This window comes from Lolium rigidum, chromosome 4 (genome assembly GCF_022539505.1).
Source record: "Lolium rigidum isolate FL_2022 chromosome 4, APGP_CSIRO_Lrig_0.1, whole genome shotgun sequence".
Classification (NCBI taxonomy): Eukaryota; Viridiplantae; Streptophyta; class Magnoliopsida; order Poales; family Poaceae; genus Lolium; species Lolium rigidum.
In genome coordinates this window covers 211,546,107-211,559,163 of record NC_061511.1, presented here as the reverse complement: position 1 = coordinate 211,559,163, position 13,057 = coordinate 211,546,107, and the positions used below count along the sequence as shown (strand labels likewise).

General features: G+C 44.9%; 2 protein-coding genes across 2 annotated transcripts; one reads left to right on the top strand and one right to left on the bottom strand.

The window, feature by feature from the left end:
* Positions 1-3,799: 3,799 nt before the first annotated feature.
* On the top strand, positions 3,800-9,489 carry LOC124706992 (calcium-dependent protein kinase 1-like; the record flags this gene model as incomplete). Its single annotated transcript, XM_047238657.1, is given in 8 exon segments — positions 3,800-4,199; positions 4,320-4,463; positions 4,616-4,768; positions 4,928-5,043; positions 5,151-5,318; positions 5,661-5,788; positions 5,884-5,983; positions 9,000-9,489. Coding segments are annotated over 8 exon segments (1,296 nt in total), but the record flags the coding sequence as incomplete, so codon positions are not given.
* Positions 9,490-9,673: 184 nt separating this feature from the next.
* LOC124648180 (probable protein ABIL4) lies at positions 9,674-12,460 on the bottom strand. Its single transcript, XM_047187982.1, has 9 exons — positions 12,347-12,460; positions 12,184-12,266; positions 11,106-11,256; positions 10,916-11,015; positions 10,738-10,821; positions 10,570-10,642; positions 10,399-10,451; positions 10,087-10,175; positions 9,674-9,958 (listed from the first exon to the last, which is right to left on the bottom strand). Exons 1-9 carry the CDS (start codon positions 12,458-12,460, stop codon positions 9,803-9,805), a joined length of 903 nt encoding a protein of 300 aa, XP_047043938.1. The 3' UTR covers positions 9,674-9,802.
* Between the last annotated feature and the right edge of the window lie 597 nt (positions 12,461-13,057).

The following is a 13,057-nucleotide window of genomic DNA, read 5'->3' as shown; positions in this document are numbered from 1 at the left end:
AAGGTATGATGAGCACAGCAGCAAGTTTTCCCTCAGAAAGAAACCAAGGTTTATCGAACCAGGAGGAGCCAAGAAGCACGTTGAAGGTTGATGGCGGCGGGATGTAGTGCGGCGCAACACCGGAGATTCCGGCGCCAACGTGGAACCTGCACAACACAACCAAGCTACTTTGCCCCAACGAAACGAGTGAGGTTGTCAATCTCACCGGCTTGCTGTAACAAAGGATTAACCGTATTGTGTGGAAGATGATTGTTTGCAGAGAAAACAGTAGAAACAAGTATTGCAAGTAGATTGTATTTCAAGTAAAGAGAATTGGACCGGGGTCCACAGTTCACTAGAGGTGTCTCTCCCATAAGACGAACAGCATGTTGGGTGAACAAATTACAGCTTGGGCAATTGACAAATAAAGAGAGCATGACCATGCACATACATATCATGATGAGTATAGTGAGATTTAATTGGGCATTACGACAAAGTACATAGACCGCCATCCAACTCGCATCTATGCCTAAAAAGTCCACCTTCAGGTTATCATCCGAACCCCTCCAGTATTAAGTTGCAAGCAACAGACAATTGCATTAAGTATGGTGCGTAATGTAATCAACAACTACATCCTTGGACATAGCATCAATGTTTTATCCCTAGTGGCAACAAGCACAACACAACCTTAGAACTTTCCGTCACTCGTCCCGTGTGTCAATGCGGGCATGAACCCACTATCGAGCATAAGTACTCCCTCTTGGAGTTAAAAGCATCTACTTGGCCGAGCATCTACTAATAACGGAGAGCATGCAAGATCATAAACAACACATAAGCATAACTTTGATAATCAACATAACAAGTATTCTCTATTCATCGGATCCCAACAAACGCAACATATAGAATTACATATAGATGATCTTGATCATGATAGGCAGCTCACAAGATCCGACAATGATAGCACAATGGGGAGAAGACAACCATCTAGCTACTGCTATGGACCCATAGTCCAGGGGTAGACTACTCACTCATCACTCCGGAGGCGACCATGGCGGTGTAGAGTCCTCCCGGGAGATGAATCCCCTCTCCGACAGGGGTGCCGAGGCGATCTCCGGGATCCCCGAGATGGGATCGGCGGCGACGGCGTCTCAGCAATGTTTTCCGTATCGTGGCTCTCGGTACCGGGGGTTTCGTCACGGAGGCTATTTGTAGGCGGAAGGGCAAGTCAAGAGGCGGCACGGGGGGCCCACACCACGAGGCCGCGCGGCCAAGGGGGCCGCGCCGCCCTAGGGTTTGGCTCCCCCGTGGCCCCTCTTCGTCTCTCCTTCGGACTTCTGGAAGCTTCGTGAGAAAATAGGCCTCTGGGGTTTTATTTCGTCCAATTCCGAGAATATTTCTTTACTAGGATTTCTGAAACCAAAAACAGCGTAGAAACGACAATCGGCACTTCGGCATCTTGTTAATAGGTTAGTTCCAGAAAATGCACGAATATGATATAAAGTGTGCATAAAACATGTAGATAACATCAATAATGTGGCATGGAACACAAGAAATTATCGATACGTTGGAGACGTATCACTCGTCATGTCAGGTGCCGCCGCTGGGTGTTGGAGAAGAGTTAGGGTTACTACACGTCAAACGGATAATGATCGCGATCTCACCGGCGAACGTTCGTAATGCTAAATGCATAACTGATCTCGACGTGAGATGGTCCTACATGGACTAAACATGTCCAAATCGTCGACGGTGGCAAAAGTAGAGTCAAAACCGGTAAATCATCGTTAAACCGCTATCAGGGATCAAAATTAGATTTAATTGAGAGTTTGAGGGCAGGTTTAAACCAAAACAAAGTTGAGGGACCAAAGCTAAACTTTTGCAAGATATGAGGGACCAAAAATATACTTAATCCTTATTTTATTTGCTGGACATGAGCTGAAATGGTATTAGTGAAATGACTATTATATTGTTTATATTATGTTGCAATATTTGCATGTAAAAGATCAAGGCATAACACTTCCGATTTTTTTTTGTCAACAAAATCTTGAGAAAAATGAAACACGTGTCTAATAGTATTACCACAAAAGACTTACCGGAAGTGGCATTCTGGAAACGACAACCCTCGTTTAATGACACATTCGAAACAATGGATATTTTGATGACATTTTTGAAACGCGACAATTCTTTGATGGCATTTCGATAACTTCTCTAAAAGGATAGTTCAGTACGACATGCAATTCTCAAATATGGAAGGAACAAAGGGTTTTTTCTCGGTTGAAAAAATTTACCGGTGGGCACTGGTATTTACGGTTTTCGGAAATACCAAAAATATAGCTTGAAATACTGGCCAAGATTCGTCAAATGAATTTAGCAAAAAACTTTAAGTCTAAGAAAGTTTATAAATATCGATGATCGGTAGAAAGTTTTTTTGCTGGTAACCAGAATAAACGGTTTCAGCAAATATCGGAAAAATCAGCCGAGAAAATAACCGTGAAATGAACACAAATTTAAGAGGGAAAAAAAATTCAGTGTAAGTGCAAGTCCGCCATATAAAGGTCCACATTGCACACTCATATGCTCCATGTGAAGTTCGATCTCCCAACCAAACCTGACATGCAAGTCGCAGAATTCATGCACCTTTCATGTTGCAAAGTAGAAACCCTTCCTTGTCCCATGACACCCGACAATGTATGGTTAAAGTTTAATTTAAACCAGAATATAATATGAATAAGAGAATGCGAAACCAAGAGCATTTAAATGAAAAATCAGTTCTAAACGTGAGTTCATATATATGCTTCTGGTTAAATAAAAAAATAGTAAACAAAATTTAAAAAAAAAACTGAAATTTTAATTGCGTAGACCGCTACATATGTTTTTTCGGAGATTTTTGGTATGCACTTAGAACACTTGTGCACAAAAGCTTCAGTTTTGTAAATTTATTTACTATTTTTTCCGATTTTTTATTCAATCAGAAGCAGAAACATATGACATCGGGTTCAGAAACGCCTTGTCGGCATTCAGCTATCAAGATGACAGTCAAATGGCGTGGCTTGGTAGATCATGCATTCCCGAGCAAAGATTGGACTACTCGTTTTAGGCGGCGAAAAGATACGTAATAATTCAACAAGAGGAGGCACACGCGATGGCGATGGCGATGGCGACGTCGCCGGAGCTCTGCTGGGTGGAGCGCGTGAAAAGGGGTGCGTGCGACGGAGGAAAGTTCCGGCCGGTGGTGGGAATGGCCGCACTGTGCTGCCGTCGACTGCTAGAAACTGCGACGCAACTGCCCCCCGTCAACGGCCGCCACTTATCCATCCATCGTCATCGTCACTGACGGCACGGGTCAGCCTGCCTGCCAGCCACGGCAGACCGGACGCCGACCACCACCCGCCTCCACGCGCACCACCGTACGCTCCAAAAGGGCCAAAGGACTGGACAAGGCAAAACCATGGACGCCTCGTCCCCCTCCTTCTCACTCCACTCCTCCTCTCTTCCCCCGCCGCCGCCGCCACTCCCAACCCCCCGCCGCCGCCATGGGCGGCCGCGCCTCCCGCCCGCGCGCCCCACCCCCGGACGAGCACCACCAGTCCTCCCACCCCAAGCAGCCCAACTGGCCGCGCCCCAAGAACCGGCGCCAACCCCCTCCCCCACCCCCACCACAACCCCCCGTCTCCGTCCCCGCTCCCCCTCCCCACCCCCACTCCCCCCGGACGTCGGCCGCGTCCTCGGCCGCCCAATGGAGGACGTGCGCGCGACCTACACCTTCGGCCGCGAGCTGGGCCGCGGCCAGTTCGGCGTCACCTACCTGGCCACCCACAAGGCGTCCGGCGCGCGGCGCGCCTGCAAGTCCATCGCGGCCCGCAAGCTCGCGCACGCCTCCGACGCCGAGGACGTGCGCCGCGAGGTGCAGATCATGCACCACCTCACCGGCCACCGCAGCATCGTCGAGCTGCACGGCGCCTTCGAGGACCGCCACTCCGTCAACCTCGTCATGGAGCTCTGCGAGGGCGGCGAGCTCTTCGACCGCATCATCGCCCGCGGACACTACTCCGAGCGCGCCGCCGCCGCCCTCTGCAGGGAGGTCGTCTCCGTCGTCCACAGCTGCCACTCCATGGGGGTCATGCACAGGGATCTCAAGCCCGAGAATTTCTTGTTTCTCAACAAGCGCGAGGACTCGCCGCTCAAGGCCACAGATTTCGGACTATCGGTCTTCTTCAAGCCAGGTAGCAATTTATTCCCCTGCCTGAATAAGGAAGAAACCTCAACAATTTCCCTGCCTGAAATAACTAAGCTCATGCCATGTTGCGCTCAAGATTAAAGGTGAGATCTTGCAAATTGTGCAGGTGAGCAGTTCAAGGATCTTGTTGGGAGCGCGTATTACGTCGCTCCGGAGGTGCTCAAGCGGCGGTATGGAGCCGAGGCCGACATATGGAGTGCCGGGGTTATCCTCTACATTCTCCTCTCCGGCGTTCCTCCTTTCTGGGCAGGTGCGTGTTCTTGCTGGTTGTGCCAGTCAAGTTTTGGCCTGTGTGCTGATGCAGCGGCCGGAACATGTAGAAATTTTCACTTGCAAAATCTGATGCCATTGTCCTAACATAAACCCTGTATATGTGCCTTCTTCCTCCCTTGGTCTTGCCAGAGAACGAGGATGGTATATTCGACGCCGTTCTTAAAGGCCACATAGATTTCTCGTCGGAACCCTGGCCATCCATTTCAAATGGTGCAAAAGACTTGGTCAAGAGGATGCTAAAGCAAGACCCCAGGGAGCGGCTTACTGCTGCGGAAATTTTGAGTAAGTTCTCTTTTGCTTCAGACTTGGCTATCTTTGTTGTGCAGATCAATGTGCTCATGTTCATCATAGTGTAATGCCTACCTTTATTTGTTATATGCTGTCTCTACAAACCGAGTCTTGTGTGTACTAGTATCCCGATCTAATTCATTTAGCACACAGACCATCCATGGATTAGAGAGGATGGAGAGGCCCCAGACAAACCACTTGATATCACAGTGATCAGTAGAATGAAGCAGTTCAGGGCGATGAACAAGCTTAAGAAGGTCGCCTTGAAGGTACTCATATGATCTAAAGTTGAAAGTCCTCTTTTTTATTTTTGCTCAACAGTCCAGCCTGCGGTGCATGGTAAAATCCTGTTACTCATGTTCTGTGTTGTAATCAGATCGTTGCAGAGAGTTTGTCAGAGGAAGAGATCATGGGCTTAAGAGAAATGTTCAAATCGCTGGATACTGATAACAGTGGTACAATTACTCTTGAAGAACTAAGGGCTGGCTTACCAAAGCTTGGTACCAAAATCACTGAACCAGAATTGAGACAGTTGATGGAAGCGGTATGTTGATATCTCGTCCTCCATAGTCTGACTGTTCAAAATTTGCTTCTTCCTTCCAGTCTCTGCATTCTTTGCTTATCGGCATCGTATGACACATGTGCCCTGATAGGAACGAAACAAAGTTGCATGTTTCTCTTTGTTCTGCATTAATGCAAATAGCGTACTGGAAGTTTGTGGTGGATGTGCACTTATAACCAAAAAGGAAGAAAGTGAATGATAACATATAACAACTTCAACTGAAATTGACACATCCACATGTCTGGTAGAACTGGTCTGAGTTGTCCGACAAGTACAGCACTTTCCGTTTCATCTGCTCATAGATTATCTTATATTCTTGAACAGGCTGATGTTGATGGAAATGGGACCATTGATTATGGCGAATTCATATCAGCAACCATGCACATGAATAGACTAGAGAAGGAAGATCACATATTTAAAGCATTTGAGTATTTTGACAAGGACCATAGCGGGTAATTTCACCTCTCTAACTATCTGTAAATTAATCTGCCAACTTTGACATTTTACATTGACCATCCAGTTGCTTGTAAACTTTTCTTTTGCATAGGTACATAACAGTTGATGAGTTGGAAGAAGCTCTCAAGAAGTATGATATGGGTGACGAGGCAACAATCAAAGATATCATTGCTGAAGTGGATACAGATCATGTGAGTAACTCCAGTAAACTGTAAATGCCTAAATAAGTCTACTGGCTGCTGTCTGAGCATACATTTGTGATGCATCATCTCAGTCACGAAGACGTAAAATATTGAAATGATGTTTCTAACTTACTGTTCAGTTGGAACATATGATAAATTAAAATTATCATCTTTGAGACATGGAGGGAGCTTCAATTTTCAATATACTTTTTTAAACAAGACCCTAAAAGCTACAAACATTGCCTTGTATTGAAAGCTCAACAGGTCTTACACACAAACACAGGGAGGCCGCCGTAGGCCGTACCAACAGAGGGAAAGAAAGTGAATCCCCTAAAAGCTACAGACAAGCCTAAGTGAGGACACAAGCTCACACAGGGTAGAGATTTCTTACAGAAACACCAAAGGTAAATGCAACAAACTCCAGATTACACAAACCCAGCACTCTCCAGAGACACTGATGCCAAGTTGCCAACCTGTCAGCCTTCACCTGCTCGGTCTTCAACATCTCCAGGAACCAGCTCGCGTAGTTTGCCATCGAACATCGCTAGGATCTCGTCAGTTGTTGCGAGCCGTGTACGCACGATCAACGGCCTCTACTATAACGTGAGAGAAAAGGCTCGACAAAGCGGAGCAAGGGGATTCCCGCTGAAGGCACGACTCATCCATCCCTATTCCTGGGCACAACATTCAAACCAAAGCAATCACATATCACACACCAGATTTTATTTTGAAAAGGAGACATCGCACTAGCCATGCATGTGGCTTTTTATTACCTTATTAAAGTTGGTCATAGGTCGATACATGAATCAACCATCTAAAAAATAGAGAAAACATGAAGTGACTCTGCACTAACATGTTATCCTTGTTGTGAAAATGTATATGTGGATTGCCTAGCCCTTTCCATCAGTTCGGACTTTTGACTGATCAACATATACATTTTCACAACAATCCTAAGATCAAAACGCCAACTGCACTGGCTTTACAAATATTGTGCAACCTTCTCTAGCTGATTGCACCCAGTAGCCAAATCCTCGCGCTTCTCCGTTGGTTGTAGGAAGGACCACAGTGGATCCAATATGTAGCCAATGGAATTACCTGTGTAAAAGTTGATTTTGCGTTGTTAAAATATAATCATTTCTAGTGTTCCATATGGCCCAGACTAAAGCACAGACTCCAAATTGGATTTGCACTTTTTCTTTTTTCGCAACCCCCGCAAGCCAATTCCCAAACAAATTTGTGACATTAGTGGGAGGGATAATATTAAATGCCATACGAACAATTTGCCACACAATTTTTGCTAGAGGCGCTTGAGACATAACATTAGCAACAGAAACCTGTTTTTTGTGCACTATGTTAAATAAAGATGGATATTGCTGAGAAAAAGGCATGTCCCCTAGCCACGTGTCCTCTCAAAAACGAGTTTCCTCATCATTGCCAACGGTGAAAGAGCCTCGTTCAAAGAACTCATCTTTTATTTTCATTAGACCTTTCCAAGAAAGGGAGTCCGAAGACTTCGACTTCACTTGAGACAGAGACTTCGAATGATGATATTTTGTTCGGTTAAGAGTTTTAAAAGCCATTTGCTCAATAAACACTTACTTTTTTTTATCTCTAAAACTTCCACTGCAAGTCCACCATGATCTTTGGGTCTACAAATGATGTTCCATCGAGTTAGTCTATACTTTCTCTTATGGCCATTACTTTGCCAGAAAAACCTCGATCTAAAAAGGTCCAGTCTTTTTCTTACCCCTTTAGGTATTTCAAAGAACGATAGCGTAAACATTGCCACGGGGCAGTTGAAGATGATATGGTCTACATCCTCAACTACACCACGCAAGGCACAAAATTCAGAGCCTGGCCAGTTTCTGGTAACCAAATGCAACACAGATTGGATTTTCCCTCTGAAATGAAGCCAAACAAACTTCTTCTGTTTCAGTGGGCAGCTCGATTTCTATATGTCCATCCTCACATCACAGACCCCAGGATCGAGAATGAATCTATACAGGGACTTGGGAGTAAATCTACCTTTCTTCTCTAAATCCCACTTAACCACAGCCCCTCTCCTGTGAACAGAACATTGCCCAACATGTTGTTAAGCTCAGTCCATTCCACCTTTTCAACTGGTCCAAAAGATCTGTTAAAGGTTAGGAAAAAACCACTAGGCTGGACAACTTGAGCAACAGTCCAATTTTGTTGTTCACAAGACCTAAAAATGGATGGGAACAATGTTTTCAAAGAATATTTTGTTACCCAAACATCCAGCCAGAAGGCTGTTTTCCTCCCATTGCCCACACTGTAACTGCGCCCCATCTTAAACCAATGTTTGATCTAATGCAAGCTTTCCCAGAATTGTGACCCACTGTCACCTCTAAACTGAAAAAAAAAACTGCCTCCCCCGTTCCTGAGAATTTGACAGCTCATGTTCTGAACACCATTCTCCAATTTGTAGATCCATTTGCTAAATTAGCAAATGTATCTAACTTATGTGTCAGTGAAGCCTAGGCCACCAAAGATTTTGGGTTTACACAATCTCTCCCATCTAACCATTCGATATTTCTTTTTCCCGCCTACTCCGTCCCAAAAACATCTAGCCCTTGACATATCCATCTTATAGTGATTCCCCTCAGAGGCTCAGACTGGATGCGTACAAAAGTGTTTATTTGGGATAAAGGAATTGTTTATGTCGATGAGAAGCACTTGGCTTTCTATCCAAACTGCTTAGTTTTAAGAACGCACTTGCTTATCTTAGAGAAACAAACTGAATTCATTCCTTTTACTGTAAGCTTCAGCTTCAAGAAAGACTTCATCCAAGTTGCTTTAACCTTTTTGGTAGTTTTGAACATTACTTATCCTGACGTTCACAGGTAAAACATGTTTAAATGATGTACTTCCTTTGTTCACTAATATAAGACGTTTTGGCAAACTAAATTAGTGAACGGAGGGAGTACTACATTTTCTTTTTGAAGCAAATGAAGCACTAGTTAAATCACTTACTCACTACTGCGTTTCTTATTTTATTTCTTAGGATGGGAAGATTAACTATGAGGAGTTTGTTGCGATGATGAAGAATAACGGCCCAGAGATTGTTCCAAACAGACGGCGACTATTTTAAATTGCGATGGTTTAGGTGAAGCTTGCAATTTCTGTGAATCCATTGAGACAGGTAATGAATCAAGATCTTTTTAATTGGGGAGGAATGAGCAAAGCCATTCATACTCGGCCACGGAATTCAACAAGGTATCTGCAAGCGAATCTGTATACTGGGACACATTGGAGTCATTGACAATTCTTCCCTTCACATGTTTTTGAGCTGAGTGGTGCTTTTTTTCCGAAAAAAGTGGTGTTTTCTTGTGCTTCATGTTATATATGACTTATGAGGCAATGCGTCTGGTGTTGTGTTTCTTCCACTTGATCATTTATGTAAGAGAAGGTCATGTAAAACACTTCCAGATGATCATATCAAGCAACATCATGTGTTCGGATGAATATAGCTCAGCATACTTCTGAACTTGCAATACCTTGAGATGTCAATCATTGCATCTGTCTACCGGTTGTAATGACAGTCTTGGAGACTTGGAGTCATCCGCTATAGAGATAGAAGATACTATTGTTCGTCATCTTCAAGCGGCACAACTGCATATTATATGATGCTAAATACCAAAGCAGAATTGCACGGCAAGAGAGCATACAAAACAGATGTATTCTGTTATGAAATCTTACATTTAGATCATCAGCAGGATAACATGTTACAGATTCTGAGATGAAAAGAACAAACGAGTTTACTCTACATACAGTTACATCCCTTGGCATTACATGAGCAAAAGAGGATCATCTGGCTGAGATCTTTTTCATCTTGACTGACTTGTGCTTGATAAACAGAGCTGTTAGCATGCTCTTTGTGCCGACAGGAACCTTTTGGATTTCACGCCCTTTAGGGCCGTCGAAAGAACTGAATGTCGTCATATGCCTCAAGCCTGACTGATCCTGAAATTGCATACAGTGATGCCATTAGAAACAAGGAAAATAAACTAAGTGAGGATAGTGCGATGGGACCATGATGATACCATTTTTTAAGTGATTTCATTTTAGGTTTATATCATATTCAAATTTACCTTTGCGCTGCCTTTTTGTGTAACGTCAGATCTGGTATTGTGATTCGATTGTAGAGGCTTGCGCATGGGAGAAGCAGGCAACTCCTTCCCTGCAACATTAGTAATTCAGATGAATCTTGCAACATTATTAATTCAGATGGAAGATTCAGTACACAAATCCCTGGTGCACCCACTTATCAAAATTCTAGTTTCAGTGCAAATAGAAATGCAATTCCGGAACAGCAGTTAACAAATGTGTGCATTTGATAGGTAACATTGTGTTCATATGTTTCCATGTCCTCTAAGAGCTCAAACAGAAGTAGAATGAATTACCAAAAAGAAACAAACCATCTGATGCAGGTTTAGACGATATATTGTCACCTAGGCTGCACGAAAACCAGATGGCAACAAGTTAGATCAGAAGAACACAGATCCATTGCAATTAGCAGATCAAATAAGACATTGCTGAGACTAATCTGAACAAAAATGGGATGACAGTCTTACATGAATGTAGGTTTTTGTGCACCATTTACTGAAGGGCTATTATCTGATGCCAGATGCCAAGAAAGTGTCTTTGCTGCACACAAGAAGTGGAAGTATTTTTTCGACTTAATATGGTGAGTACTGAGTACCACACATGAAATTTGCAATATGAAGAATAATAATAAGCACCTGACGGGTAAGGTCTAGGCTTTGATTCCTGATCTGTGTCTGTTCCCAGGTGTGCAACAGCCTGGGTTCTTTTATAACTAGTAGCTACATTGCACAGAAAATTTAGAAGTTCAGTTCAGCTGTTCTCCTAAGCTAAAAGTTAAGATAGCGTACACCCTGCTAGTTCTGCGTTCCTTACATGGCAGGATATAGTGCTTGTGGTGCTTCATGTTTGCTCCCATCATTTGCTGCTGTCTGGCACCTTCTTTGTCCACGTAGATCTGGCAGGTGAAGATTTGCTACGGGTGTGCAACAGAGTGCTGTCAGTCAGTTTAGCAGCATAGTTTCCCCGGCATAGACTGCTCGGCAGTACAGGTAGGCAGCAGTACCTGGTTCAGCCGTGCCACCTTCAGCTCAAAGGCTGAGATCTCCGAAGCCTGCTGCTCGAACAGGTCCGTCAACTTGTAGGCGACCGTGCCCAGGTGATCGACAGCATTGACGACGGCCCGGACCGCGTAGTCTTTCAGGTTGTCCAGCACCCTGATGGCAATTAGCAAGTTCAGTGTTCACGAAAATATGTTGGGTTCTGAAGCAAGATTACTAGGTGCATTCTGTTCATCCACCAAAATTTGTCATGAAAACTGCCTCCTAAGGTCCTTTGTACAATAGTTCATTGGATACTATTGCATGCTTTCTCCTAAATTTGAAATATAAATGTTCATAGAATTCAAAATCCAAGAAGTATGACAAAATATACTGTACAAATGACCTTGGATCGTTTGAAATATAAATGTTCATGAGCTTTCTCTGAACTTTTCTATATTTCAAACGAAGTGAAAACTGACAGCACATGATTGGTGGACACCCAGGATAAATCCAGTCGGCAGTGCATGGTACATAGGCTGTGGTTGAGAAAACAGATACTAGTACAGCCTATGGACATGCTACATACCACAGAGGTTGCTGGATGAATCCAAACATCCAAGATAGAACCAAAAATCCCATATCCTTGTTCAGCTAGTATAGTAGGATTTGTTCTCTAGCAAGTCACATCTAGACTAGACACCAGTTCTCCTCCTATACGTACCAACACATGCTGCATCAACCTTGAGTTCTATACCAGGTGACAAAATAGAGACAGATAGGTAGGTAGCATGTGAATCGGAAATGTACGAGGAATCACCAGTTCGCTATAGTAAGACTGTAAATTCTCCCTGTCAGATAGATGGATCACCAGTTCGCTATAGTAAGACTGTCAGATAGATGGATCACCAGTTCGCTATAGTAAGACTGTAAATTCTCCCAGGTAGATGGTGAATATTTTTTTTTATGTGAAATTAAGTTTGCCAAAGACCCAAAAGGGTGGCAATGGGGGAGGAGGAGCAGAGAACATTGTCCCTGACAGAGTGAGAATGGGATGTGCAGAGGATGAGAATGGAGGAGAGGATGTGCAGAGATGATGCTTACATCTGCTTCTGTTGGGCGTGGAGGTAGGACTTCTCGCAGTACTCGGAGGCGGAGTAGAGCTGCGGCCGCAGGTTCTTGAGCTCCTGCACACACACCACAATCAAGGTGTCAAGAACCGAACCAGACGGATCTACAGGGAGGTGTGGGCAATGCGGGGGCGCACCTGCAGGGCCTTGATGAAGCTCTTGCTGCGCTCCATGGACGCCTCGTCGACGGTGGCCGCCGCCGCCCAACCCCCACCGCCACCCGGACTCCGCCGCCGCGCCGGCTGCTGCATTCTCCTCCTTCCCGGCTGGCTCCCTCACCGTCCTTCAGTCCAAGAAGAGAGTGTGGAGTGCAGAGGACGCGATGCCGAGGCAAGTGGAGCGAGCCGATCTGCGGTTCGGAATTAGGCGATGGATGATTGGCGGTTTGGTGGGTGGAAACCATTGATTGATTCTTGGCTGGTTCTACTAAAAGACAGGGAGACTAGTACACTGCTGCTGGATCTCGCTCGGCTGTCTCAAGCGCCTTCTAATTGGCTTTCACCACCACACGCTCGATTCCTTGCTGCCGCCGGAAATGACACTGACAGCTGACGAGGATCTGAGTGTCGGACATGACGATAACTGTAAATCGTACTGACTATTAGTGGCGTGCAGGCCGCCGTAATTGGGTCATGATTCACTCTAGCACGGTGAGAGTGACTCGGAGTGGAGTGGAGTGGAGTGGAGCGGAGCGGAATGGCGGTGAGGAGTGAGTAATCAATGAGATCGTGAGGTACAGCGGAGGAGGGCGGCAGGTGGTGGTCATGAATGGGTGTCGGTTATGTTAACAAGTGAACTTATTACCTGGAGATCATGCGGTGCTTTTGGGTGATTTATTTCGTGCATGA

What these genes read in the sequence shown, in the direction of transcription:
- LOC124648180 (XM_047187982.1), bottom strand. Translation starts at nt 12,460, where the DNA reads ATGCAGCAGCCGGCGCGGCGGCGGAGTCCGGGTGGCGGTGGGGGTTGG. An exon ending in CAAGCACTATATCCTGCCAT is followed by an intron (nt 10,822 to 10,915) that starts GTAAGGAACGCA and finishes TGTGCAATGTAG; the next exon opens with CTACTAGTTATAAAAGAACC. An exon ending in GCCTAGACCTTACCCGTCAG is followed by an intron (nt 10,643 to 10,737) that starts GTGCTTATTATT and finishes TCTTGTGTGCAG; the next exon opens with CAAAGACACTTTCTTGGCAT.